The sequence below is a fragment of the Poecilia mexicana genome, unplaced genomic scaffold (assembly GCF_051168715.1).
Source record: "Poecilia mexicana isolate PSO_F unplaced genomic scaffold, ASM5116871v1 scaffold_1, whole genome shotgun sequence".
In the NCBI taxonomy this organism is placed as follows: Eukaryota; Metazoa; Chordata; class Actinopteri; order Cyprinodontiformes; family Poeciliidae; genus Poecilia; species Poecilia mexicana.
The window spans coordinates 17,162,603-17,189,815 of NW_028263370.1; the positions used below are offsets into that span (position 1 = coordinate 17,162,603).

At 37.0% G+C, this 27,213-nt stretch overlaps 1 protein-coding gene across 2 annotated transcripts; it reads right to left on the reverse strand.

The window, feature by feature from the left end:
* Positions 1–1,152: 1,152 nt before the first annotated feature.
* On the reverse strand, positions 1,153–26,731 carry tpcn3 (two pore segment channel 3). 2 transcript variants are annotated; one of them, XM_088005603.1, is made up of 20 exons: positions 26,354–26,731; positions 20,980–21,062; positions 20,029–20,143; positions 17,954–18,082; positions 16,038–16,154; positions 15,158–15,276; positions 14,277–14,378; positions 13,150–13,276; positions 12,624–12,831; positions 10,009–10,153; positions 9,739–9,924; positions 8,727–8,756; positions 6,459–6,523; positions 5,792–5,879; positions 5,376–5,445; positions 3,644–3,860; positions 3,441–3,531; positions 2,431–2,544; positions 2,104–2,219; positions 1,153–1,655 (listed from the first exon to the last, which is right to left on the reverse strand). In XM_088005603.1, the coding sequence occupies exons 1-20, from the start codon at positions 26,444–26,446 to the stop codon at positions 1,525–1,527; spliced, it is 2,346 nt and encodes a 781-aa protein (XP_087861729.1). In that variant the 5' UTR covers positions 26,447–26,731; the 3' UTR covers positions 1,153–1,524. The 2 variants fall into 2 exon arrangements, with proteins under 2 accessions (XP_087861729.1, XP_014844575.2); XM_014989089.2 differs by lacking the exon at positions 8,727–8,756 and having other exon boundaries at positions 26,354–26,730.
* Between the last annotated feature and the right edge of the window lie 482 nt (positions 26,732–27,213).

Genomic DNA, 27,213 nt, shown 5'->3' on the forward strand with positions numbered 1-27,213 from the left:
CGCACCATACTATAAACCGTACCTTCAAATTATCTCCCCTGAAACTTACATATATCAGCCGCACCGGGCTACAGGCCGCTGGTATCTCTGCTGCTCTCGGTTTCCCATAGGGACCCAGCAGAGGGCAGCAGAAGGCTGCGTCCTAATAACTGCTGGATATATTAAGGACGCAGTTCTCCATCTCCAAATCCGGTTTTGTTCACACCGAGCTTAAGTGCAGCGGCTCTATTTCCCTCCTGTACTGCCAGATCGATACTCCTCAACTTAGAAGCTGCATCACATGAGTTTGAAAACATTTCTCCGTCGTGCCTGCTGCTTGTTCCAAATGAAAATTAGCGCGCTCTTCTTTGATTTCCAATTTTGACTCCCAATGACTCACTTTCTGCTAAAGAGCCCCCTGGTGGTTGAAGAAAAATCCACAGAAAAGCCGCATGTTCAAAGTGTAGGAAAAAAGCAGCAGCTTATAGTCCGGAAAATACGGCACCTGACGATCACTCACGGTACACGAGTGTGCCGCGGCACACTGGTTGAAAAACACTGTTCTAGTAGGACTACTTCAGTATTTTTTACTCAATTAGCAGCAAATTACTCAAACAGTATGTAACTATTTGATAAAATGGTACTACAGTTCATATTGTGTGTGTTAGACGACAAGGTAAAACAGTGGCAGTATGTTGATTTCCAAATAGTACGGCAGGCTCAGCAGGTTAATCTTTATTTAAAACAAACTTGTTCATTTAGTGAAGTAACTAGTCTCAGGCGAATTTACTGTAACTGCTTCAGCAAAAGTAAATTAACTCAGTTTTATTCAGATATTTTCAGGGAGACATCTGTATATAATTTTGAGTGGACATAATTTTGAAAAGTTCTGCTGCTTCTCGTCATGATAGATTTGGAGGACGTGATGAGCTTCCGTTGGCTGCAGTTACATGTAATCGCCAGGAGGGGGATGTCACCACTCCTGTTTATTCCACACCAGAATATTGTGCGTTTCATTTACGTTTCTTCCAAATGTTTATGTTGTGGCTGCATGGTAAAATTTCTATTTTAAAAATCTATTTATTAGTCTTATAAAATAAAACTGAATTATGTTTAATTTACCACAATCATTCAAAGAAATGCCAAAAATGATTAGAAACTCTTCAAATGTAGTGAGTTTGGTGATAATGCAATTTATTGAGATGAACAGAAAATAAATACAACATGCCATTTGCTTTTTCAGTGCAAATAAAAATGCAAGAAGTTTGCTCATTTCTTCTGAAAAAGTTATGTTTTGTTTTTTTCTCCTCAAATATTTCAACACACAAGACATCAATGTAAACATGCTTTTATGTGAAAATACAAATTTGTTTTGATTCTACACTTTTTGCTTTTGTACGCAAGTATAAAAATAAAACTCGGGTCATGACACAATCAAACAGCTGATGCATTGCACTGGTTAAGCATCACATTTCAACATGTAAAACTATGTCTAATGACAATTTCTCTTTTTTATACATGTGCTATAAAACTGTGCCGAGTTGTCTATGCTACGCCAAATGTGGGATTTTCAAAGTTCCCAGCCTGGTCTTCAGGAATGTCGTTCTCAGCGAAATCTTCTGGGTCGAGGTCCGCCTCGAACATCCGCTGCAACAACGCGTCCACTGTCCGGTATCCTGCAAGATAATAAAACAATCCGCTGGACAACAAGGACAAAAAGACACTCAACAAAACCATTTTTATGTCTACTCAAAGCTCTTCAGTCACATAAACATGGGGACATAGTAAATTAGCAGATAGGATGACACTGTAATCTAGGTATTATTTATGTGCTATAAAATTGCACTATCAAGTAATTCAGCTGTCATGAAAATGCTACATATAAAAATAATACGACTTAATAAATTCAACTTCAATATTCAATGCCTATGAAATTGGGTCTCTGTCTCTAACATCTCCTGCTCTTTCAGAAACTCCCAAAAATATCAAGGCGTTTCACGCTTTTTCCAACAAACCATGGATGAACCAGCATGGATCAGATGCTGCAAAGCTGAAGAACACCAACCTTTCAAAAGTAGAAAGGATCAAAACTCATTGAAAAGTAATTCTGCTTTGTAAACTTACTTTTGGAAGCAACTTTAAACAGGAGCGAAGGCAGGTTTGCTGTGGGTGACTGCCCAGATCCTAAATCGTTGTCAATGGTTTCCATGGCGTTGACCAAATTGTCCTCCAGTTTTTCCCTGTTGAAACAGTAAAGATATGAAGGCACAACTCAGCAGAAACAAATCAGTCGCATACAGCCCTCCCACCCTCACCAAAAGTAATCTGCAGAGTGTGCACAATAAATCACAATCCCATAATCCAGTGATACAGATAAAACCAAAAGCCTCCTTCATGGCTTCAGTGTTATGTAGAAATCACGCTAGCATACTAAGACCAAGGTGACATTACTGTGCCACGGTGAGCTCCAGTTCCTCAATTTTCCTCTCCAGAGATGTTTGCAGATCACCTTTACCCACAGAGTACTCCACAAAGAACGCCTCGAGAACAAACGCCACAAAGATACTGAAAAAGAAGAGAGCGAGACATGCTTAAGATGCAAAGTACTCAGGAGACAAAACAGATACGCAAGAATGTGTTTTATTGCAGGACTAAAAAGGACAAATTATAGCACTTAAATTCAGAATAAACTGAAACATTTAGAGTTTGCTGAATTATCAATAATCTGATAAATTTGGATTTAAAAATATATGGTGTTTCTTTTTTTTCTTGTATGATTCAGTAAAGTGCTGATTTCCACTTTGTGGCACCGACTACAATAAATCTCCATGTATGCTGATGATAAACCGTTTTACTTTGTGTAAATATGGCGTTGTTCATCTCTATATCTGCTCTAACAGAAATCCACAAAGCAATTCGATCTAAATCCAGTTAAATTTCATTTGAATCATCTACATTACGGAATTATTCCACCCACTCTGTAAATTTGAGTTACTGGAATAATTCAAAACTGTTCAGGTGTTTGCAAATAACATATGATAAACAAAACTAATATTGGGAGAATTTAAAAGTCAACACCAATTCTTACTTTTACCGACTACAGAAGCATCAAATTTAATAAACCTTGAATAAAATTTGTTGTAAAACCACCAATTAGCAATCAAAAGTTTTAGTTTCATGACAGCACACCTCAAATAGCTAGAATGCTGATATTGTAATGCTGAATTGCATTCTAAAAATTAGTAAGTAAATTTAACTAATAGTTGAGGTTGTGGGACACTTGAGTTTTTACATCGTCTCCCAGTAATCAACACTTAGCGTTACTCTTTGGTAATAACACCACATGTTGCTGCCTACATTGGCCAACATTAATTTTAGTAACTGTGTTCGGACATGAAAATTATTTGTTTTTGTTGCTAGAGACAATGTGGAAGAGTAGGATTGGTAACATCTGGTCATACTTGATGATGATGATCACAACCATGACGTGGAAGAGGACGAAGAAGATCAGGGCCGATTTATGAGTGACTGTGGCAAATCCGGTGCCGAGCAGTGGGATCGGATTAAGGAATGAAAATGGATTTAAATATGAAATCTAAATTCCAGATAATTGAAGTATTTTCTAGTAAAAAGTGAGGGAAAACCCTGCAGGTGTAAAGGATATCGTGCCATTGGTTGACAACAGTGAGCTCCAACAGCAGGATGAAGGAGGAAACCACATTATTGAAATTATTTTTGCAGTAGCTGAGTTGTGCAAACGTGCTGCCTTTCAGTAACGGGTTTCCGCAGTATGCCTTCTCTGGGTTGGTGGCGTCTTCGTAGAACTTCACTTTGTTTTTGAACAACTCCATCCCCACCATGGCAAAGACGTAATACACCACCTGAGGAAAAAAAAAACAGCTTAAAGCCTCATGTTCAAACATTTAATTTAGCCTAAAATGTCTTTAATAACACATTAGTTTCAAATAGTTAGATCAGGACTTGATTAATTATAAACTGTTTTAACTTTGGAGAACAATGAGTTTTTATGGTATTGACCCTTTGCAACTACATCACTTAGTCATTCGAGGCGCCATGATGGACGTCGGAAGTGAGGGGCGGGAGTTTTGAACACAGCACTGAAATGGTTTTCCAAACTTGTTTTTGCCAGTTTATTCATGGCTTCTTCTACTTTCAGTCGAGCTAATTTGTCTGCGAATGTAACACCTGGTTGGGGCTCATAGACGGCGATATTTACAAAACAGCTAGCTTAGAAGCCGACCCGTACCTCCTCCCTCCTGATGTGTTGATCAAATTACCGACTTTTATTGAATTCACACCACATGATTTATATCAGTATGTCATAAGCGATGTCCCCCCACCTCCCATCCCCAACACCGGAGCAGCATTAAAAATGTACAAAAGATTAAATGCCAAGAAGTTTTATCCATACATGCTAGGCTACATGACGGTGCGGCACCGTCTCCATGGTTACCAACGTTTAAACGCACCTTCTCCATAAAGCAATATTTGATATCTTTCTAATCATACTTACTTATAAAGTATATCAACGTTAGTGTTCGCTGCAAATCCGTGATTACACCGAAGGATGACAGTCATTATTATCAACAGCTGTTAGTCGTTATGGTTAACGGCTGCTATCCATCGCCTGCTGTATCTTTCCTTATTAAAAGTCCGAAAATAAAGACAAGTTTGGTTTCTATCCTTGTCTGTTTAATGCAGCCGACCGCGCAGCATCCTGTAACCATTTTTAAAGTGAAATCAACTAAATAAAAGCGAAATTAGGTTACAGATGAAATGTCTGTTTTTACACTAGCTTTAAAGGAGCGCATTGGCTGTTTTGACCTCCGTCATGACGGAGTGGGCGGAGTTCTGGTGACGTCACATTTACAGAACCAATGGTTTTCTTCGACCAACATTGTGTTCACAAATAAGGAATCCGACTTTGATTTTCAAGCTTCCATAGTGTACAATGAAAGTAAAAATGCATAGATTTAGGAGAAATAAAATAAGGTACAGCACATGCACATCTTTGCAGTCATTTTTTGTTATAAAAAAGAAAAAGGAATTTTTGTGACAATTTTTGTGCTTATTTTGTTCCACAAAGCAGCTGACAACTTAGGATGTAATGTTCATTGGAGAAACAGCCTGGGGAAAAATAATTAGTGGCTGGTTTTGAAAATAGCACTCTGTAGACCCCCTGCATCCTAGACACAATTTAGACCTTTAACTTTAGGTTCCCCATACGGAGATGTAGCTATATGAAAAAAACATGGTGTTGAGAAAATGACTTGTAGAAGGGCTGCAGGTAATTTGAAGTTGGAGCTTTTTCCAGATTTTTATCCAGGCATCGACAGACTGCAGGAGGCATGAAAGTGAATTTAACTGCTACTTACGAGAATGAGCTGTCCAAATGTAAGAATCGCGGGACCAATTCTTATCAGTGTGTTGATGATCGCACGAAACCTAAAAACATGTACATTTCTTTGTTAGTTTAGCCGGATGAATGGGCACAGACATCAACTCGGATGATAAATTGACAACACAAAGCGAGGTGATCAATTGTTGGGAAAAACAGCAAAGGATGTTGTAGAGATCAAACTATAAACGACTCTGAGTTTTATTCTGATTTTACCGTCCGAGTTTCCACCATGAGGAAAAGTGTGGAAGAGACGCCAACAGAAAAGGGATTGTACGTTTATCTGACTTTTACTGAACACAGTGGACTTGATCATTGGCTGATTGGTATGTATAAATAAATGATCCACAACCAGATAAAGATTTATGAGTGAGAATGTAAGACATTTAAAACCTCTTGATGCCGTCCACCACCCGGATCAACCTGAGGACTCGCAGGATGAAGACAATGTCCAGAACCTGCCGGCTGGTGTATCCGCCCGCTGCATCAGAACAGAACATATTGTACTTACATTTATGAGCCATAAATGAGATCATGAAAGATGTTTCCTCTTTAGTGTGATATATATCCTGTGTTGTGCCATCATAGCTCATCAATCATTTGTTAAAAGGTAAATTGTTTTTATAAACAGTGAAAAACTTTATATCGCATCAGGCAGCAATATAAAGAGCAGCAGCAACAGCAAATGAGTTGGAATAGCAGATTTTTATTGTGTTTTTTTAATCATAAGAACCTAATGGTGTCAGAAGGGACTTTTAAGATCCACTATAGGAACTTTAAAAGTGTTTTTAGTACGCAAAGCAGCTAAAAAGAGACTGAATTATGCATTTCTTTAAAAAAAAAAAATCAGTAGAAATAAAAATTTGTCATAATGCCCATGACTTCTCAGATTGTTTTTTTAACAACCAAGAGTTCACAGTTAAATAAAAACCCAACAAGTGAAAACCATTTGTGTCAGCAGAAATAAAAATCTGTTTTTGTAACTAAAGCTTTTCTTGTTTCAAGCACCACATTAAAGATAAACTCAGTTGAATACATTAGAAGAAAAAGCAGCTCTTACATGATTTTAAGGCGGAGTTGACGATTGTGGCAATAAGAGCAGCAACGACGACGATGGTGTCAAACCTGGAGAGAAAAAGCCGTTTTCAGTTGGCAGATATTGATATGCTGAGAATGTATTAAGAGAACTGGACAGAGAACATCACTAAGACATGTAAATAACTTATTTTACAACCATTTTTTCTCCAGCAGGGACTTTACAATGTGAAAAAAACAAAAAGATTTTTTTTGTTAGGTGTCCAACTTTTACACAAATGGGTGAATTTTTAACACTCTCCTACTGAAACTGTGTTCTCCATCCACTTCTTATAATCCATTCAAAGCATCTAAACTCCCCATTGCAAACATCTATGGTGGGAGGCAACTGCATTTCTGCTCAGCAGGGCTGCAGGCAACTGAATAAGATATGATGAAACTAAAAGAAAATACTTGGAGCAGCTGCAGCAAGAAAGGTGTAAAGCAGTGGTGTCTAACGTCGTTCTCAAATGGGCCACAACAAAATTACACGAGGCCAAAAAAATTAGTAAAACCACAAAAAAAATTACAGTATTTTATTTCCCACTTAATAATAGCTCTTTAAAAATGCTTGCTGTGCCAAGTAAGGTTTAATAAATTATGTAAAAGCAACTTTGGGTTCTCTAAAGTCTGTTTCTAAGTAGAAATGAGTTGATAAATGTCGATATTTTTTACAATGAATTTAAAGAAAAAGCAAAAAAATACACTTGTTGAAAGACGATTACTTTGTGTTAGTATTTTAATTAGTGAGTAATAATTTTACTTTAATTAGAGAAAAAAGTCATCTCAACCCAATAGTTACTTTATTAAATGCACCAGTACATCACAGATGGTACAAATACCTATATTTATGATGAACCTAGTAATTACAATTTATTGTACTTATTACAATAAGTGCTCATTATTATTGTAATAAATACAATAATAATACTCATTAGACAGCCTGGTCTGTTGTTTTCATTACATACTGGAAAGTGAAGTTTGCTATAATTCACTCTAAACAAAAAGAAAAGTACAATATAATCAATAATGTCAAAAAATTTTCTGAATATTACTTATACCATAAAATGGCAGGATTTAAAAACCAAATGAAGCATTCATATGACCCTGGCTGTGATTCTGGTTGTTTTTATTGGTTTATTTTTGTTTTTTTGGTCATAGAATGCATCTTCCTCCACAGAAGATCTTTGGTAATCTCTGCTTTTCCTTTTGTCCGTCTTTGTCGATTCTGACCCGAAGAGTCGGCAGCATCTGATTGTTTCTCTATCCAACGTCCGTCTCTTTAAAATGGACCAGCATCCAGCAGAACATTGTTCTCTTTGTTCTTAGGTCTTTGTTTTCAGTCGTTAGTCATTTTTAACTGAAGATTAATTTTAAATATTTGCATATGATTATAGGACCCGAGCCTTTCAACCAGGCATAAGATGTGGGAATTATATCTTCACTGAATTATGTACCCAGTGGAACTGAGAGGAAACTTGATATCCTTAGTCACCAAAACTGAAATATTAAAACTAAAACATTGCACAGTTCCAAACGACAGACTGGGTTATTTATATCCTCTTAAACAAAAACTGTGATTCATTTGCAGAAGTATAAAAATGAAATCTTAACAGAATGAGGTAATGCTCATCTAGTGAAAAAACAATTTTATACCTACTTATAAGTAAAAAAACACCATTTTATATGAATTTCCTCAAACTGGTGTGTACTGGTTTAGTTCACTTTGTTGTAAAAAATTAATATAAATTTTGGAGATGAATACTCAAATTATCCAATCTCATGTATAAATAATTAAATTAGTTTATTATTATTAATTATTGTTATGTGAACATTCTTCAGTTTGGTTTCTTACATCCAGCTGGGTCTGGTGAAAGACACTCAAAGATCTTCTCTGAAAAAGAGGGCATTCTCGAAACTAAAAACCAACAAACCAGAAAAACAACCAAAATGCTTCGGCGCTGTAGTAATATAGCAGGCTGTTTGCATTCACTTTTACAAATATACACAGAGAGAAGTCTGAAAGTAAAAAAAAAAAAAAAACAGTAATAATCCCCTTTGTTTGTTTCATGAAGCAACTCTGAAGTTTTTACTTTCAGACTTTCTGGCCGCAAACTGAGCCTCATGACTCAGAAGCTGCTTTGCTCCCAAACGAGTAAAAATTCTGCTTAAAGCATCAAAGAGCTGCTCCAAGCGCTTCTGGATGCGCGATGCGAAAAGCAGCCGATGATAAGAGCGGAGATGTGACACATACCTGGTGCTTACAATCTGGGATGTGGACAAGCTGTGTGAAATGGATGCAACACGACTAATTTGATTATGACATTTTTAAAAATCAAACGAAAAGATAAATAGCTTTGCTGCTTTGATAAAACAAACTTAAAGCAACCAGACATTGTTTGGGTTCTTCTCCACCCAAACACCGACCCGTCTGTTAATGAAATGTCACTTTGTGATATTTAGCTTGGTGGATTTTACATCAACTGGATAAAAACTAACAGAAATGAAAGCAGTCACATAGCTTCATATTTCACCTCAACGGGCTAAAAATCAATAAATTATAAGCAATTTTTCTAAAATGAAATATGTGGGATTATTTACTGAACCAGCAAAAAACAGACAAGTTTGTTGAATAAAATAAATAAAATCTAAGGAAAAAGCAGAACCATTTTTCTCATAAGCAGGCACGAGTTAGTCACAGTTATGGTTTCATAACTGCTGAATTTTTACCATTTAAACCATTAAATAGTTTAAAATATATTTTAATGTGATGTTTCAAAAGAGAGCAAGTGTCTCTGGGCATAAGGAATCTCTGCTCCTCCCCCGCCTGTTGCTGAAAGAAAGCTGTTACATTTCTTATTGCTAAAAAAAATTGTTTTTTTGAGGAAACATCTTAGGTAAAAAACAAAAACGTGAACAGTGATGTGGAAACTAAAACTGCACCGCTTATCCAAGTTGTTAGCTTTCACAGGCTTCCTCCGTTTAAAAACTAAATAAATACATGACATTAATCACCAAAATATTTTAAGCAGCAGCAGGAATCATAGATTTTTAATCTTCATTCAGATCATTAGCATTTTAATGTGATTTTTGTCTAAATATATGACTATTTTGTCATTTTTTACCTCTAACTGCATAGAAAGTCAGCAGAGGTCAACAAGAATATCTTTTTATTGTTTGTGCTGTAAACAACAAAAACAGCAGTAGGAGAGAATAAAGAATGAAACTTTAAGTGCAGGTGGTGTTCATTAAAAACTCGTTCTCACCAGTTCCAGAAGCTGTGTTTGGAGAAGAAGGCTCTGGGCTCAAACACGTAGAGTTTCAACAGGATCTCCAGAACGTAGAGCGCCAGAAAAACCCACTCCGAGTTGGAGATCAGCGGATTCTCCTCATCCAGGCCGATAAACACGGCATTCACCAGGATGATCAGGTCGAAGGTGATGACAAAGCCCCTGTAGTTAAAAAAAAATAATGCAGTCAATATTCTGCTTTTTTCTGTTTTTCTTGTGCGATAAGTGGCCGTACAGAGAGCTCACCGGTGTTGGACCACTCTGCAGACCAAGCGGCTCGGCTTCGATTCGTACAAACTGGGGATCAGACTCTGAAGTGGGTGCGGTCTCGACTTCAGCGTAATCACTTCGATGTTCAGAAGATCAGCCAGCTGGACAAAAGCCACCTTACCTAACCATCAACAACCCGGAAAAAAAGAAAAGAATAAAACAATTTAAGGTTTAATTACTACAAAACCAAATTCCATCTGTAATATTTGCATAACTTCTGTCAACAAGAAGAATCTATCTGGATGTTTAAGCAATATTCTCACATTTTGGGGACCAACATGTATTTATCTTTGCATCAGACTTCTTATTAACTTATTAGGGGTCTGGAAAATGAGCCATTTCAAAAATCTCTCAAATCTAACATTACAAATCAGCAGGCGCTGCCCTTCACCTAGCAAGCTCAGCTGAACCCAGCCTGTTACCTAGCAACTCCATCAAGCTCAGCCCGTTACCTAGCAACCCAAGCAAGTCAGCCGGTTTTAACTCTGTATGTGCTGTACAACGGCTGCTGGAACTGTTTTATTGTTGACTTAGCATTCAGAAACCATTTGTTGGCTGTGCAGGACGCCCTACTTGTGCTTTTCAAAGATGTACAGTTGTATCGTTGCACATCTGTTTGCAACCATTTTCATGTGAGTGTAAAAGTTGCCAGAAGCAGCTTATTGGGATTTAAAGTGGCAAGACCCCATAAAACGGCTCATTCTGAAAGGAGCTCAAAAAAGGAAGAACTGACAGGATTAAAATTTCATTATCCAAGAACGATTTTGAACAAAAATTTTATGAACATATTTTGCATATTCCATAGAAATATCCTAACCTCTTCAAGGAAGCACAACAGGTGATCTTTAAGGACAGGAATCGATATCTGCTGCAGTAACATTGCCTGGTTTCTCACAGTAAAGGTCTTTATCGCGGGTTCTCTCTGATTGCGACAGACGATGAGCTGGCAGTTTGTGCATTTCTCACTCTGAGCGACCACAAACAGCCGCTTCGACCTCAGAGCCAGATGTTTTATCAAAACATTCAAAACAACAAAAGACTTTGGTCAAGACAGTCAATAAATGCATCTTGTGTAACCTGCAGTATGCCAATTAAAAAATGAAGTAGTGCAATAACTTTCATTAGACAGTAGAAGAAGAAAAAATAAAAAACTCTTGATAAAAGTTCGACTAATTCTAACCCAAGATAATAAAAGGTCTGACATTTCTCTGAAACAGGTGTTATGTTCATGTTAGTTTATTTTATGTTTCAATGACAAGGGAGTAGATTAGTGTGGTTGACTTGTAAAAGTAATAAAAAGGGTAAAAACTAAATTACACTAGTTTAGTCTAACAATCACCCTTATTATATATTTTTAACTATATATAACATTTTCATTATTTCCTACATGAACCAGTTTCTTTTTGCATTTGATTTATTAACAGATACAAGCTTTTTAATGAGAACCATAAATTCGCATATCAACATGACAAGTTAAATATGCCACATGCAGTAAAATCTTAGACCTGAAGGCAGACCTGGCCAATTACATTGATTTTATTATTACAAAATAAAACAAATGTGTCCGTCTGAAACTGCTTGTTCTGTTTGGACGATCTGATCTAAGCAGAACTGGATGATCAAGCAGTTTGACTTCCTGTATGTGGAGGAACGGCGTGAAGAAAATGAGTGAGCAAACCTTCGCTGTGAGAAGATGGAGCTGCATCATGACCAGAGGAAGGCAGAGAGTCAAAACATTTACTCAACCAAGAGCAGCTCTACTTCAGTACATTTTCACTCAAGAGTAAAAAGTAGTCATCCAAGAAATTACTCAAGTGGAAAAGTATTTGGTAAAGTCTACTCAAGTACTGAGTAATTGATCAAAATTTAATATTTAAAAATTACAACAGACCAAAACATACAATTATGTAGAAATGTTGGCATCTTAAAGAGCAAAATTAAAATAATTTATATGAATAACATAATTGCAAAATAAGTGAGGTCAGTTGAAGTCCAGATTGAAAACGCATCTATTTTCCCTGACATTCAACACCAGTTAAAATAAAAGGAAAAATATTATATCTTAATTCATTCTAGTTTTTTTTTTTAGAAATTGCTGCAACTGAAACCAAGCATGTCTTGGTTTCTAATCATATTATTTCTTTTGTATTTTACTTCACATTTTATTTATTTATAGTCATTGCTTTATTATTTATGTCTATTATGATGCAATTATTGTGAAGCACTTTGGCCAACTAAAGTTGTTTTAAAAATGCTTTATAAATAAACTTTAACTTGACCTCAAGTTACTCAGAGTATCCAGAAAATTTACTCAAGTAGCAATACTTCATTATAAAATTACTCAACTAAAAGTAAAAATACTCCTAAAGGTAAATGTTGTCCAAAAGATTCCTCAAGTACCTGTAACTAGTTACTCTGATCATAACTGGCATCATTTTTTTAAAGGTATTAATACATTTCAGATAAATATAATTTATACTGGTTGGGCCCAAGCAGTGAAGGTCTCATCTGTTTAACATTGAGTTTATTTCTGTGAAAGTTCCATGTTTCAGTGTTGATGAACGCGCAGTTCGGCCCGGTTCCTGACCCACCTATGAAGCCTTGGTTGCCGTCGTCGCAGACTCTCCACAGCAGCTCTCTGTGGGCGCTGCTGATGTCGGGTCGCGCCTGTTGGACCAGCTTGTTCCAGTTTTCATGGCTCACCACAGGCGGGCCGCCTTCTTCCCTTTGCTCCTGCAGGACGCCGAACGCTCGCGCCATTTTGTGCCGTTTGGCCCTCACCAGCTGCCGTATCTCCTCCTGTTTTAAGGCAAAACAGAAAAGTGGGGACTTGGACTTTTAAATGTTGCTTCATACATGGAAAACATTTTTATTTTCCATGTTTGATCTCATTTTTTGCATCGCGAAAAACTCCTGCTTTAACAGTGGTTCTATGCTTAAATGAACCACAGAATATTTAATTTTTTGTTGGTTTTTATTAGTTTACAATTCAAACTTTACAAAGGGATAAAAAAGCTAACAAGACAAGAATTTATACAACTGTCAGTACTAGTTCTAGAAAAATTTGTGTGTTGTAAAAAAAAACAAAAAAATATTTCTATATCAGTCAGTCTATACCTTGAGGTGTTTTTTGTAGTTGTTGAACACAACAGCCAGGAAGACGGACATGAAGATGTACGTGTTGACGAGGATGTACAAGATGAAGAACAGGGCGAAAATAGAGTTGGCGTTGTATGCAGGCATCCTGCAAACGAGAAGCAGACGGCATTTATTGCAAATAATTACATGTTTGCAAGAAACAGTCAAAAATGTAAAGTCACAGTTCAGTTCCTTCCTTCTGTGTATCTCAGAAGGCAGAAACAGTTCATGTGGTTTTGGTGTCAGTTTTATAAATTGCAGTAGAACTTTTTGCCCAATGCAAAGACCACAGTTGGGTAGTAACTAGTTACATAACTAGTAAATGTACATTCACTTTAGTAACTTAAAAAAAACAACAAAAAAACAACATACTTTTAAGAGTATTTTTACTACACTGCACTTTTTACTTGAGTCGTTTTATTTATTCTCTTACTTGAGTTTTTTTTTTTTTTGGATTTTCTACCCACTGAATGAAGAACAAAGATGTTTTAACCAAAAATTCACCAGACACAAACCTGCAGATTTTGTTAACGTTTCATGAGTTTTTTTTTTTATTTAAAGAAACTGATTTGTAAAAATTATCTTTTCCCAGATTTTGTTATTTTTCGTTACTTATTTGAATTATTGCCATTTTTGCCTATAAAATACCAAAAATTCCTCTTAACTTTATATTTTGGTCCATCTAATGATGTAATTTTAACATATTAAATGTTTGATAATTTTATCAGTTACTCAGCACTTTTTATCAAATGTTTTACTCTCGAGTAATTTTTTGTATAGCCGTTTTTTTTACTTTCATTTGAGTAAAAATAGGTTGAATCAGTGATACTTTTACTTCAATTCAATTTGTCAGTACAAGGACAAACAGAGAAGATAGATTGGTTGATTATTATTAGTTTGCTAAACTATTAATAGTTTTGACAACACAAGTAAAACAGAAAACCTTGTAGATATTCAGACTCACAACTTGTGTTATATTAAAACTATTTGAAAACAATAGACTTGATCTGTAAAAGTTTTTATAACTCGGCTTCAAATGTTTTGGGCGTAAACTAAAGCTGAAGAGAACGAGCAGGATGTTTTATAGATGTGAACGGTTCCCTTACATGACGTCAGGACTGTTGGCTGTGGTGACGAGGACATACAGGTCAAAGACAATCTCCAGGTAGTTAGTGAAATACGAAGCTCCTTCTATGGTCTTCAGGCCTCTGCAGACAAAAAAAAACAACATTGAGTTTAAGGAAACGCTCTCCTAAATGTCACCAAGTAAAATTATATCACGTCAGATCACAAATTGTTCCAAAACAGTAAAAACACATGTAGAAATCTCTCATTTAATTATCAAGATGTTTTGGATCAGATGTAAAATATTTTTTTATCTGAAAGAAACCAATATTGTAGTGGTGTGAAGACATCTTGTAATTTTTCCACATCAAAGTGAAGTCAGTCTAACCGGGGAAACAAAAACAAAGCCTCATTAGAGACCAAAAATGCATAAAAAGCCGTTTGTTTTTGCCCCTTTGAGATCTGCCTGACTATTTCTGGTGAATAAGTGTGAGCTCTTATTTTGAAGCTGCAGACTTTATCTTATATTTGTGTTTGGGTCAGGTTGGAAGTGGTCGAGTCCCCTAGTAAACACTGCTGATGAGGAAGCCTGAAAATGCTAAGTTAAATAAAGCCTCCTCCGCTTTTAACTCATGTAGAAATCAGTAACATTATGGCTACTTGCTTGATAGAAAAAAAAATGGTGACAGACAAAACACAAATGTTCTGTAAACGTCTACAAAACTGTGAAAGGTTAACTGCTGAAGTTAGCATCTGCTTCATATTAGCTCACTGATCTGCTCTGTACTTGATTTCCTCTAGTTCAACAAACGCAGTCCTTGAGATAAATCAAACCTAAAGTCCCTCTGTGCATCTGTAAGCTACGGATTGCTGACCTCTGTGTGAAAACACACAAACGAAGATTAAGACGGAGCCATCGTACCGTTTGCTCAGCAGCTTGAGGGCCATGAGGGAGAACATGAGGACACTGAATATGAAGAGGACGAAGACAGAGGAGACCTCAGGAAGAGCGTTCCGGATGCTCCTGAACGCTCTGCGGAGCTGAACGCAGAAACAAACATCGATCAATCAATCACGTTCATTTGTTCAGCACATTTCAGCAACCAGGCTGTTCAAAGTGCTTTACGTCAAGTTGTAGAACACAGTCAACGATTGTCAAGTGACAATCTGGTTCTGATTAATATTTCATTGATTATGTTTCAAAAGCAACTCTAAACAGCTGAGATTTTAGTCCAGATTTAAAGGAGCTCAGTGTTTCAGGCATTTTGCAGTTTTCTGGGAGTTTGTTGCAGATTTGTGGTGCATAGAAGCTGAGTGCTGCTTCTCCATGTTTTTTTTCTGGTTCTGGGGATGCAGAGCAGAACCAGAACCACAAGACCTGAGGGTTCTGGAAGGTTGCTATGACAACAGCAGATCTTTAATGTGTTGTGGCGCTAAGCCGTTCAGCGATTCATAAAATAATAGCAGGATTTTAAAATCTTTTCTCTCAATGTAGTGAGCTTTAGAACTGGGTGATGTGCTCCAATTTCCTGGTTTTAGTCAGAACTCCAGCAGCAGCGTCTGGATCAGCTGCAGCTGCAGGATTGATTGTTTTTAGTCAGACCTGCGAGGAGACTAATGCAGTAATCAATGCAACATTTAGCGCAACAATTTCCAGAACAACTTATCACCCAGTAAAATTAAATTATAAATAGAGGGATTTCTCACTGATTTAATGGGAGTTTGAAAAATTAATTTGATCATGTTGCTGAATGTTTTTCTCCTGAAGCAGCGGCTGCTGATTGCCGCGTTCAGGCTCTTACCTGCCGTCCTTCTGTGACGTTGATCAACAGGAGCGGGCGCAGCACTCGAGACCAGCGAACGCTGTAAAGGTTAGCAGCTTTCAGCGCTCCGTAGATGATCATGTCTATTAACGTGAGCTGGATGACACACAGAGGAATACATGTATTTATACAGAGACACATGACTGTAAGAGAAAGTTACAGTCGTATTCAATACATTTGAATTTCATACAATATGTTTTTTCCTTGGTTTGACGTAATATTCTAATTTTTAATGTCTTTTTTTTCCCATAAACTGTGCAGAAAATCTTCACATCTAACAGAAATAAACACTTTCAAACATCCGTCTGTGTGTGATTAACTTATATGACGTGATTCACCAAGTAATACATTTCCTAAAATTGATAGACTTTCCAATAATATCCTCATGAGCTAAATGATCTACAGATATTGTAGGTTTCATGCAGACTTCTAAATTAGTGTAGGAATCTTTATATGTATATATATTTAATCAGAATCAAAATAATCTATAATAAGTTTCACCATCTTAATAAATGGTCATGTGAAAGTTTTCACTCCAGTTTATATGGAATAAATAAAATCTCAGAGGCCGACTTTTTAAGCCTTTGAGTTTAATGAAAATGATTTCCTGTTCTCTTATTTTGGCTGATTAGATTGATTAAATCTAGAATAATGTGCTGAGGATGCGACTGAACTGAGGTAAAGTTCACTGATGGAGCTGAAACTAACAGTCATTTCAGTAATCCATTAATATGGTAAAAATCGTCTCCTACAGATTTTTCATTCAATAATTTTTGTACAACATTAGAATGCATTAAAATATGCAAATAAATAATTCAATTCCTTTTTTGTATAAGAAACTAAACATTGTACTGCCTAACATGTAAAAACACAACAAAAAGATTAATCTGCAGCTAAAAAATACTTCTAGCATTAACATATGGAAAAACTTATTAATATAGTGAAGGACAGATCTGTTAACTACTTTTTGGATACTTTAATAATTAAAGAGCAAAAGATGCTTAATAGGATATTTTCTTTACACAATTTGAACCAGGTGAGGCTAAAACTGCCCTTTGAGGAATCTTGGGTAAAATGTATTTACAAAGTTGTTGTTTTTTCTTAAATGTCAAATGTAAACATTTTTTTATCCAGTTTTGGTTTAATTATTGCTCTGCGTATGTTTTTCTTTCATCATGTGGCATTTTTCAGAGTCTGTACGCTCCAGTTAACAATTAATCAATACTGAATTAGTTGATCATTTACAATTAATTGTTTCAGCTCTAAATGTCAGATCAAAACATCCTGAAATAAAGAACTTGTATTTTTTATGCTAACATCTGATCACCCTGCACAGGACAATGTTATCTGTAACCACAAAACCTGAAGGTTTAAACTGTGTCCCTGCTGAAACCTTTGGTCACCACTGGAACATTATGCTTTCAAAATAAACACATTGCATTATGCAAGAACTTTTAAACTGTCCCTCCACAGAGGGGAAGAATTGCTGCTGTAAATTAAGTTGTTCAGAAGGAGTGCTTCATGTCGTTTTAGCGAGTAGTGAGGCTCAGAGCCACCAGGAAGCCTCTGCTGCTCCAAAGGCGCTGACTTGACAATATTTCTGGCTAAAGGCCGTTTCACAACAGCAGCCAGAACGTCTTCTCAGCACATTCAAGCCCTCCGAGTTCACAGACAGGAACTCTGCTCAGCACACTGCAACTATTTCACTCAAAAAACAAGGAAGAGTCCAAGAACCACCAGGCTTCAATGTTTCCAGGTACTTGAACATGGTGTCATTTTGACAGCTTTCATCTGAGGAGCGTCTCTGAAGTTTCAAAACGCAACATCCAGACTTCTAATTTACTGCACTAAAGCAGATTTACTCGAGTGTTTTAAAGAATCAGATGAAATCCTACCAAGAGGACGACGATGATGCAGATGTTCTTTGGGTCCTTCCAGAACTTTTCCCGGGGAATCACCTTGGCGTAGTGAACAAGCCGAATGGTGAAGACGAGCAGGCAGAGCAGCTCCACCAGCATGGTGGCCTGAAGGCAGCGCAGCACAACAGAAACCCAGTGAAAACAACGTCTCACACTTTTTTTAACCCGCCTTCCCTGCGGGTTAAACTCAAAATGTTAGCTTTGCAAAAATATTGTTAGAAAATTTCCAGGTGGTTGTGGTTGTTGTTGTTGTTTGAGCCCAGATTATTTCATTTTATTAATTGTGTCTAAGGTTCGCACTGATTATGGGAAATCTGTATTGCATTTTGATATCTGTGGTTTGTAGTTGTTGCCGTTTTGCTGCCGTCTTGCCCAGATATCAATGAGACACGCCTGGTTAAATGAAGGTTACATTACACGCATCCAGAGCAGAACTTTTCAAAGGCAAACAAATGTCGAAAATGATTTATTGGGGTTTTATGTGAGAGCATAATACCACAAAGTAGTGGATATTTGTGAAAGTAAAAAGGTTTTAATTCTTCTATAAATCAAATAGAGATGCAACTAACGATTATTTTAGTAATCGATTATTTGGATACAAAACGCGGCTAATTCTGCAGATTCTTCATTAAACCACCTAAACCTTTTTTTTTCTTTTTTACATAGTACTAGAAATACATTAAAATCAAAATAAATTATTTTTCTAAATGATAAAAAAAACATTTATTGTCTAAAATGCAACAGCAGCATTCCTTTAGCGTACGCTTGATCATTTGTAGCAAAGGATGCATCTGCAGCTAAAAAATACTTCAACATGAGAAAGTTCAGCCATTTCTTTTCAACATAATATCAATACAGTGTACAGCTGACCCGTTTTTTTTATGTTTTGGATTAACTGATTAATAATTGGACAGCAAAAGGTGCATGATAGAAGTCGTGTATGAAAACTGGAAAGTAAGTTGAACACTCAGCTGACTAGTTACAGGCTTCTGAATGAGTTGCTGTCTTTCTGAATACTAGACTGAGGTAAAACAGTAACTACTAATAAATCTCTGTATCCCAACAGGCTGAGATTTTAGTTTTTTTATTTGATTCCCCAGTTAAAGTAGAGGATTGCCAGTTTCTAATAAAACCATTGGAGTAAAGGTGTTTAAGAAATTAACAATCTTCTTCATCGTTTTAAAAACTATTGGAGAAACTGCTTCCTGTTGATGCCTGAGGGAAATGTGACAGATCTGTGTTTATAAGGTGTGGACTTTAGAGCTAATTAAGCTTTTTACAGAACTTGTTTTATGGGCGTTTCTTTTTTTAGTTCATAACTTCAACAAGGAAATCCCCCAACGTGAGGAGAACCATCTGCAACGCAACGTTTTACTCAGCATCCGTCAAATGCTCAACGTCGATGTTAAACAGTGAGACAATGTCTCAATCTGGCGCAAAGAAACTGAGCAAAATGGTTTTAAATCGTCCAAATCATTGTTTAAAATGGGTTTCAATTATTCCAATTAAAATTCCATACTTCCCGTGTATAGATAATTTTTTTTATATCATTATGGCTATTTGAGAACAAAACACTTGAGTTTTATCATCACTGTTTTTTTTAATATACCACGAATCGTACTGGAGATTTCTTAGGATTAAGGAAAAAGAGGCATTTTCAGCTTTTTCTTTTGGGAAAAAAAACAGTTTAAAAACTGTGGGTCCAGTTTAGACCCAGAAATAAACAGATCTAAAGGCTTAAAATAAACAACAAAAGACCTTCTTTGAATTTCCTGAATGGGTTTGAGGCTAAACTGACAAGGATACAAACTAAAGTTTTGAATTTCCCAACCAAAGATTAACATCTTCTTGTGATACTCTAAATATAAACAACAGAATAAGAAATTGAAAGTCACGTTTTCAATCTCCAATTTTCACTTTTAAATGCTTCTCCAGGCTTTAAACATTATAGAAGCGATTGGGTCAAATAAAAGGAGCATGTAAAGGTATGACATGGAGATCATGCTCCGTTAGCATTTTCTGTGCGTGTCCAGCAGAATCTGCCTTCGTACCCACGTGGGCAGAGAAACCAGAGCCGGTTCCTCAAAGATCGCCAGCGACAGATTGACCAGGATGAAGAAATACAGGAGAACCTTTAAGGCCCAGTGGTTGTAGAGGAGGTAGAGTCTGAAAGCACACAAAACACCAAGACATTATAAACCTGTGATGAAGGAAGCACCACTAAATGTGAACTATAATGTTAACCTGGTGCAGTGCTCTTATTGCAACGACTGGAGTCAGGAGGAAACATGCAAACAAAATCCCACAGTCTCCAAAAATTGTAAGATTTTTTAAAAGTTAAGTGATTCACAATTATCAGCTGTCAATATTGATTATTATTGATTCTTTTTTTGCTTTAAATATCTGAAATACTGCAGATATCTACAGTTTCTTCTCAAGCTGTTGTACTCATTTTCTCCTTTCACTCCACGCCGTTGTTTTTTTATTTTTAGGCAGGAATGAAACAAAGGGGCAAAACCTGAAACTGCTGCTGTGCAAGTTACTAGTTATGTTGTTGCTAGGTAACCAAAGAATAAGCTGTTGCTAGGGAAACAAAGAGTGAGTGAGTAGAGGCCAACTGAGGTTGAGCAACTAAAGCCTTTCCTCTGCCTACATCTCCCAGAATGCTGTGCGGTTCTGAATCTGAGTTCAGTGAAATTATTGAACATTCTAATATATTTTCTATTGATACCGATCACATGTATTGTGATATATATTATTGATTTATTGCCCAGACATATTGTAAGGCTATTGCTTTCTAGAGGTGTGTGTGCTTCTCCTACTCTGTGACGTATAAAAGCCTGGACAAAGCCACAAGAGGTGAAACACAGTTTTGTAAACCAACAAAGCTAAGTGAACATTCTCCAATAAAGATGACTGCCTGGTTTCATTATTTCATACATGCTTTTATCCAAGAGCAAGTGTTTGAGAACTTGATCTTGTTAAACATCCGATGGCCTCACCTGACAGCCTGAGGTGACGTATCAAAGTAGATGTTTCTGTTGTACTGGGCATCTGACACATAGATGGTAGCCAGGTCAAAATCCTGAAAATGCACAGAGCAGCTGTTAAAAAACAAAACTATTTTCTCACTCGTCTGCCTCAACCTCAAAAGACAGAAGCAGTTACTAAAAACACATGAAGACTGAGACTGTTCCAAATTCAATTTCCTGCTTGGCTCGAACCGTCACCTGTAGTAGATCCTGAGAGAGGAAGAACACCATATTAACCCCCCCCCCCCAGTATCATGTACAATGCTGTCTGCATGAAACACTCCATACACTTCTGACCAGTCACACAATACTTTGCATAGACCTGAACCTGGTGTGGACTTGATTTTCATCTCGTAACTACGTCTATGAGAGCAGACTGCGACTCTTTGGACATAAGACCCGAGCATATTCTCTGAGACCGTGCTGATTTCCTCCTCCTTCAACATCACTTATCCGGCATGTGAGGGCCGGACAATATGGCTGAAAAACATGTCATGATATAAATGTTCCATATAAAGTCAATATCAATAATCACAGATTAGTTTTTTGTTTTCAATATACAAAATACTTCCAAACTGGTGGCGTGACCTTTCTTTTAGCATATGGCCTTGTTTTTTTTATTTTTAAGCAGTTATGAGGCATGGCGGTGAAACCTTAAACTGTTGCCATGCAAGTTACTCAACAGGTTGTTGCTAGGTAACTAAAGAATGAGTGAGTTGCTAGGTAACCAAAGAGTGAACGAGTCACTTGATGCCACCAACTTTGCTTGGATGGTTGCGAGAGGTTCTCGCCGTCTACATCTCCCAGAATGCTGTGCAGTTCTGGATCAGAGTTCATGAATAGTTTAAATATTAAATATTCTGTCAAACATATTATCCATTTATCCTGATCACATGTCTACTATCAGATGTATTGTTATTGATTTATTGTCCATACACGTAGATATAATCATACTCTGAATATGTCCCAACAATCTCGGCCTTACTTTTAAGAACTTTGTCTCCACCGCACACCTCACCACTGTCTTCCTGTCCTTGTATGCCACGCAGTGCCCTCAAGCATTTTTCTGCCAGCTTAACTTCCTCATACAGCACCACAGTTCCTCTCCACAAAAACGCAGCACTACTTATTCTGTACTTCTCCATCAGCATCGTCAAAGTAAGCATTAGATCTGTAGTTCACTCAACACAAACAACACTGCTAACTAAACAGCCTCTCTCCATGATAAGATGATGTTTGTAATTTTTAAGCCCTCTGTTTGCATGTGGTACAGCTCTGCTAATGCATGTTGGTCCCCAAAACACACCCACATTCATCCCTTTACAATTAAGATAAAATGGACTTAGAATGAATATCGGGCGATATTAGTCATTTTATAATATATTAGCATTGTTCCGATAAACAAAACTGGGCCAATATTAATTTATACATCGGTGCATCCCTGGCTAGAATGGCCCAATCAAAGTCCACACTGTATTCCAACTGTGCTAAGATTTGAAAACTGACATTGACGGGCACCTTTCCAACCAATCTGAATGAGCTTGAGCTACTGTCCAGTGAAGAGCAGACATTTTATTCAGACTATATATTATACAAAATTAATATAGATATTTATAAGATCATGTTGCTTTTCATAATTAATTTTTTTTTTTGGATTTTCTTAAAGGTTTTGGTGGCTCTAGTGGCCTTTATTTTAAAGTAGCTTGACAGGAAAGAGGGGGAAGACATGGGGCAAATGCCACCAGGCTGGGAATTGAGCCTGTGACCACCGGCATGAGGACTAAGGCCTCAATACATGGGTTGTGCTTTGCCTTCGTGCCACACCAGCACCCCTTTTTTTTTGTACATTTTATAATTTAATTTAAGCTTTTAAGTGGCATTCTTGCTGACAGCAAAGTAAGCTTTTCGTTGTACAAGCAAACATATTTCTGCTGTGCACATGACAGATAAAGGTTGAAATTAACTATTTTAGTATCTGGAAAGCTTTCAGAGACTACCTTTGAGGACAAATTAATCAAAAGATGCTCCAATAAGGATTTATCTCAGGGTAACTGAATCCAAATGCACACCAAACTGCTCAGATTTATCTTTGTTAAACATTCTGAAAATAATGAGCAGTTCACGTCCCAGTTATCTCCTACTTTATGTTGTTAAAATCCAGCTGGTTTGTGGCTGTAATGAGACATGAAAAGGTTCAGGGTGTGTAAATATTTCTGGACCAACATCTTCCGACCTTCATCCTCCATCTGTAGTGAAACAGAAGAAGCTGCTCTCCACAACACAAAACAACAGATGTTCTCAAAAATCATCACAAAAATAGAAAATTACTTCAGTTATCTGCTGAGACACCTCACTGGCTAACTGAGAATAATACTGTGTGATGAAGTTATGAGGCTGGCAATTAAAGATGTTGTATTCAGGTATGCAAAGAAGGAAAACAATCTCACTTTAACACTTTCTGTAACCTGTAATATAAACAAAAAGGGAAAAGATGCACGATAATCCATCATGAAACATAATATTTAAATGGATTACATCGAAATAAATAAAAATTCACATTTAAAACTTTAACCATTTTCAAGAGAGGTTTCAAGGCAACAAAGTTTAAAAGATTTATTACAATTATTTTTGATAAAAAAAAAAAAAAACAATCAGCTGAAAGTTTCTGATCTCGACTCTTCATCAGCTGTTTCTCTGCTTTATGGAGCTGAAAGGACAAGAGTCCAGGAGTTTACTGCTGTGCTCTGGCATAAAAAGCTGCAGAAACACATGATGCAAGCACCGGAGGACCAGCTGTGCGTGGGTATGCGTGCGTGTTCGTGTGTGTGTGTGTTCACGGTCTCATATGAGGGGCCGTTTAGGACAAAATTTACGTTTTGTCTCTCACACACTACCAAAAACTCCCGCATACTCAAAAAAAAAAGCCACGCACACTCAAAAAAATTATGTTTTGTCTCACACACTACCAAGAACTCTCGCATACTCAAAAAAATAGCCACGCACACTCAAAAAATACTCACGCACATTAAAAAAAATACTCAAATTGCGTACACACACACTACTAAAATGTCACACACACACACAAACGTTAACTTTCTCGTTCACATACACTACTACCAGCTCGCTCACATACACTGTACTAACAGCTCGCACACACACAGACGTTTATCTCTCACATACACAAGACTAAAGTTGAACACACACACAGTACTAAGACTCGTTTTATTTATGTGTGAGAGCGAGACTCTTTTTGAATGTGTGAGAGCGAGACTTTTTTTGAATGCGTGAGAGCGAGACTTTTTTTGAATGCGTGAGAGCGAGACTTTTTTTGAATGCGTGAGAGCGAGACTTTTTTTGAATGCGTGAGAACGAGACTTTTTTTGAATGCGTGAGAACGAGACTTTTTTTGAATGTGTGAGAGTTGTCACGGAAGAGGCGGGGCATAATTTTTGGATCAAACTGCGCATGCGTAGATCCTAAACTATAAGTTTCGATTGTTGACTCACTGTATGTTCTATTACTTAGTATATTTGTGCTTTTAAATATATAGAACGTTTAACTTTCTTGTAGATTAAATGTGCTATAGAAATAAATGAATCTGATTGATTGATTAAAAATAGCAAAATTGCTGTAGTACAATCTGTCCACTGGGTGCCAGCATTACAGGAATTATTAAGAGGTCTTGTGAGAAATTCTGTTCCCCCGTGAAAATCTGTTCCCCCTGTGACGGGAGCGCGCATTGCAGCCAGACACGCGGATCCGGTGAATATGACCATTTTCACGGCGCTTCTGATCGATTTCTCGGTAAAAACTACTCATATGATCATGTCAATGTGTAACTTTCAGTTTAATCGGCAGCTATCAAAATAAAAATACATACATAAATAAACGAGGTCTGGTGTGGAGGTCTTTTTTCGCTGTTTTGTGTTATTTTGAAAGCGAAGAAAATCGATCTTTTTTCAGCTTTTGTCTCGTAAGCCTGACAAATAAAAGTCAGTCAACAAACACAGGTTCCCAACACGTAGTGTGCATTTATAATTTTTCATTTCTGATAAAGGAGGAAGGAGATTAATATACCTGCAAGATCTTTTACTTTGTTTTCAAAATATTTGCACTATGTTTGACATTTGTCCTTAACATCGTTTAATATAAGGTAGCTATTGAAAGATAGTTTCAATATATTTATATATTTTTAAAAGCACAAATATACTAAGTAATAGAACATACAGTGAGTCAACAATCGAAACTTATAGTTTAGGATCTACGCATGCGCAGTTTGATCCAAAAATTATGCCCCGCCTCTTCCGTGACAACTCTCACACATTCAAAGAGTCTGGCTCTCACGCATTCAAAAAAAGTCTCGCTCTCACGCATTCAAAAAAAGTCTCGCTCTCACACATACATAAAACGAGTCTTAGTACTGTGTGTGTGTTCAACTTTAGTCTTGTGTATGTGAGCGAGAAAGTTAACGTTTGTGTGTATGTGAGCGAGAAAGTTAACGTTTGTGTGTATGTGAGCGAGAAAGTTAACGTTTGTGTGTATGTGAGCGAGAAAGTTAACGTTTGTGTGTATGTGAGCGAGAAAGTTAACGTTTGAGTGTATGTGAGCGAGAAAGTTAACGTTTGTGTGTATGTGAGCGAGAAAGTTAACGTTTGTGTGTATGTGAGCGAGAAAGTTAACGTTTGTGTGTATGTGAGCGAGAAAGTTAACGTTTGTGTGTATGTGAGCGAGAAAGTTAACGTTTGTGTGTATGTGAGCGAGAAAGTTAACGTTTGTGTGTATGTGAGCGAGAAAGTTAACGTTTGTGTGTATGTGAGCGAGAAAGTTAACGTTTGAGTGTATGTGCGCGAGCTAAATATACACACTACTACCAGCTCGCGTATGTGCGCGAGCTGGTAGTAGTGTATGTGCGCGAGCTGGTAGTAGTGTATGTGCGCGAGCTGGTAGTAGTGTATATGAGCCAGAAAGTGTTTGTGAATGTGCGAGCTGTTAGAAAAGTGTATGTGAGCGAGAAAGTTAACGTTTGTGTGTGTGTGACATTTTAGTAGTGTGTGTATACGCAATTTGAGTATTTTTTGAATGTGCGTGAGTATTTTCTGAGTGTGCGTGGCTATTTTTTTGAGTATGCGTGAGTTTTTGGTAGTGTGTGAGAGACAAAACGTAATTTTTTTGAGTGTGCGTGGCTATTTTTTTGAGTATGCGTGAGTTTTTGGTAGTGTGTGAGAGACAAAACGTAATTTTTTTGAGTGTGCGTGGCTATTTTTTTTTGAGTATGTGAGAGTTTTTGGTAGTGTGTGAGAGACAAAACGTAAATTTTGTCCTAAACGGCCCCTCATAGTCTCACCTCTTGGGTTTTTGCAGGACTCCCTCCGTTCGGGATTCCTTTTCCTGCAGACGCGTCAGGAATGTTTTCTTTTTTCTCCGCTGGTTCCGACATAGCCAAAAAACTTCCCACACAACTTTTCCTAAACTTCTCCTCGGATTCAGGAGACTTCAATAAAACTTTTTAAGCTTTATATGTCGAAGGATTTGCCTTGTTATTTCAGCTGAAAGGCCAAAACTCATGAATGATCCTTCCTTTTGCTGACAGCGTGATTACAGCGCGTCCATGTCCCTTGAGAAACATCAGATGTTTTCCTTTCCGGCGCACATGAAAAGAATTAAAACGTCCATCCCCATTTCAGCCTTCCTGAGATCTGCTCCAAGCTGCCAGTCCTGCTCTAATAAGCCATTGATGCATTCAAAGATCATCGGAAATCTGAATGACAAACAACGTATCTTAAATTTCAAGGTAAATTGATAAAAAAGGAGGGAAACTAACGTATTTGTATTCGGTATGCAACACAAAACATCTATCTATTCATAAGTATTACACATTGTTTCATTCATCACTGCATGCAGTAAGTTTTTATGGTAAAATGTGTTTTACCCACATTTCATTGAGACCCTAAATGCAACACAAGGCGTCATGTGATTCACAGCAGCAGGATAACGGAAACAGTTTTTAAAAAATCTTAAATTTACCGTAAACATTTGTAAATGTTTTTGCAACTTTGGTAAGCATTAAATAAACATGTTCTTGTTCTTATTTCCTTGACTGCTGAACTGACACTAATTTGGTAAACATCTGTGTTTGTTAACATTCATGATCATTTTGGAACATGAATGTCCCAAAATGATCTTCTGAATAAACCTTTTATCAAA

Coding starts and splice junctions, on each gene's coding strand:
- tpcn3 (XM_088005603.1), bottom strand. CDS start 26,446: ATGTCGGAACCAGCGGAGAAAAAAGAAAACATTCCTGACGCGTCTGCA. Junction 8,757..9,738: donor AAACACAGCTTCTGGAACTG/GTGAGAACGAGT, acceptor CATTTCACACAG/CTTGTCCACATCCCAGATTG. Junction 1,656..2,103: donor GTTTAAAGTTGCTTCCAAAA/GTAAGTTTACAA, acceptor ATTATCTTGCAG/GATACCGGACAGTGGACGCG.